This window comes from Choloepus didactylus (assembly GCF_015220235.1).
Source record: "Choloepus didactylus isolate mChoDid1 chromosome 11 unlocalized genomic scaffold, mChoDid1.pri SUPER_11_unloc3, whole genome shotgun sequence".
Lineage (NCBI taxonomy): Eukaryota > Metazoa > Chordata > Mammalia > Pilosa > Megalonychidae > Choloepus > Choloepus didactylus.
The window spans coordinates 20,492-23,067 of record NW_023637580.1 but is presented as its reverse complement, the minus strand read 5'-3'; the positions used below and the strand labels follow the sequence as shown (position 1 = coordinate 23,067).

The 2,576-nt window shown below is 47.0% G+C and overlaps 1 protein-coding gene across 2 annotated transcripts; it reads right to left on the bottom strand.

Moving 5' to 3' along the window:
* Window positions 1–718: 718 nt before the first annotated feature.
* Window positions 719–1,234, bottom strand: LOC119524659 (podoplanin-like). 2 transcript variants are annotated; one of them, XM_037823354.1, is made up of 2 exons: window positions 1,078–1,234; window positions 719–1,023 (listed from the first exon to the last, which is right to left on the bottom strand). In XM_037823354.1, the coding sequence occupies exons 1-2, from the start codon at window positions 1,232–1,234 to the stop codon at window positions 719–721; spliced, it is 462 nt and encodes a 153-aa protein (XP_037679282.1). The 2 variants fall into 2 exon arrangements, with proteins under 2 accessions (XP_037679282.1, XP_037679283.1); XM_037823355.1 differs by having other exon boundaries at window positions 719–1,050; window positions 1,132–1,234.
* Between the last annotated feature and the right edge of the window lie 1,342 nt (window positions 1,235–2,576).

The window sequence follows — 2,576 nt, the reverse complement described above, 5'->3', positions numbered from 1 at the left end:
TTTGAGTCATCAAATTGTTGCTGAAGAAGGTGGTAAAGTGGACCTGGGAGGCTGTCTGGTGTCCTTGTTTGTGTGAAACAAAATGCCTTCCCCAAAATATAGATACTTCCTGTTTATGAATTAAAATGGATGCCTTTGAAATTATTTATCTGGAACAGCTAAAGGCTGCTGCTCATGACATATTACTCAAGTTTAGATTTTCTGCTTGATTATTCACAGGACTTTAAAAACAGACACAAACTAGACCAGAATGTGTATATTTCAGCAGATCAGAAATTGCAAAATGCTTGTGCCATTTACTGACACAGCATGGGACGCAAATACTCCCATCAGTATAAATATTTCAAGATTCCTTTTCATTTTAACAATTACAGGGAATGTTTAGAACGAAGACGCAATTACAGTTTCTAACATGGATGGAATTATACTGTCTTAGTTACAAATCCCTTTATATAATTTTTCTCCATTTTCTATGCATTTAAAAATCCTCTTTACAAAATTTATATTAAAAGAGTTTCAAAAGGCAAATTCTTAGAGGAGCAAGTCTTGGGAATTCCTTCCTTTGGTCACTTTGGCAAGTAGAGGAATCACCGTGGATTTTCAGCAGGAGTGGGCAGCGTTTCCAAAGGCCATATCCTCAGAAAGGCTCAGGGACAGGTTGAAATAGGAAACTCTCTTTGTAAAACATGTTGGCAGAAGGGCACAACCCTTTAGCCCTTTAGGGCATGTATCTTCCTGACGTTTTTCGCACAACCATGTAGATGACTCCACCGATGAAGGCAGTGGCTAGTGAGACCCCAACTATGATTCCAACCAGGGTTACTGTTGTCAAACCATCAGAGTGACCAGTTCCCACATTTGAGGCTGTGGTCTTCTGACTTTCTTCTGTGCTTTCTAGAGGTGTCCGATCCGTGACGTGAATGACTGTCACACTCTTTGTAGTTGTCAGTCCCTGAGTTGTCAAGCCAGCAGACTTATCGGGCTGTTCACTGGCACTTGGAGTCACCAAGTTATCTTCCAAACCTGGGGACACGGCGCCATTTTCCACACCTGGGGACACGGCGCCGTCTTCCACACCTGGGGACACGGCGCCATCTTCCACACCTGGGGACACGGTGCCATCTTCCACACCTGGGGTCACCACACCATCTTCAGGTCGGATAGTGCTGGCTCCTGCCAGCACCCAGAGCGACGCGCTTCCCAAAACGCAGAGCAAAAGTGGTACCTTCAGCATCTCTCCCATTGAGTCGATCTTTTGGGGGCCCAGCAGCTAGTTTTTCTTTGGGGGGGATCGGGGGAGAGGAAAAGCTCGGCAGCCCCGGGTCCTCGCCTGGAGGAGCGGGAGAGGGGGGACTGGAAAGCGGGGAGCAAACGCCCCAGCGCGGCGGGAGTCCCGTCCTCCTTCGCGGGCAGCCGCGGGGAGACCGACCTCCGGGAGAGCCAACTTTGCAGTTAAGACCTTTCGTTGAGGCATCAGCATATATCTCTCCCAGTGAGGGCGGGGAGCCGGGTGGGCAGTAAGGTGGTCCCAGACCCGGGCGCGCAAGGCCCGCCCCCTGTCTCCGTTTGGCCCGCGCCAAAACGATGAGCTCAGGCCAGGTTTAAAGTTACAGGGCCGCAGCTGCGGGGGCCGCCCCGACAGGCGCGGGGGCCCGGAGCCCTTGCAAAATTGGCTTTAATTGTGTGCAACAGGAGGAAAGAGGGGCGCCTACTTTGGTGGTGGGGTGGGGGGCGCGCAGATGATAAGCGGTTTATCCTTAATTTGTATTTATTTACATGTGTATTTTTAAAGAATAAAGCACAAGCCTAGATTTTTCTTCTGCAAGTACAAGCCTGGGTTTTCCTTCTGTACTGAAGTGAGAAATAAATTGTTCCTTGTGTGGCCAGCGATTTTAAAACCAAGCAGGGGAGTTTCTTGTAAATATTGAATTAGATGGCTTGGAGGGGGTGGGGGTAGGGGGGCTGTTGTCATCTGGGTGGGCTACGGCCGGAGGTAAATCGCGCCCCTGTCCGCGGGACCCGGTGCGGGCCGTGGCGGGGCTGCCCAAGAGGGGGCTATGCACACTCCCACATTCTTCTTAAGTGCTCATGGATCATTCTCCAAGATACACCACATGTTGGGGTCACAAAACAAGTCTCATAAATTCAAACAGATTGAAATTATACAAAGCACTTTCTCTGACTATATTGTAATGAAGCTGGAAATCAATAACTGGCAGAGAACGATCAGTGGGTCAAAGAAGAAATTACAAAGGAAATCAGTAAATATCTTGTGATGAATGAAAGTGAAAACACAACATTTTAAAACTTTATGTGATGCGGTGAAGGCAGGGCTAAGAGGGAAATTGATAGCCCTAAAGGTTTACATTAAAAAAGAAAGAGCTAAAATTAAAGACCTAATTGCACACCTGAAGGAATTAGAAAAACAACAGCAAACTAATCCCAAAGCCAGCAGAATGAAAGGAAAAACAAAGACTAGAGCAGAAATAAATGAGAATAAAAAGACAATAGAATTAACAAAACCAAAATTGGTGTTTGGGAATGTCAATAACAGAGAAAAGAGAGAAGATCCAAAT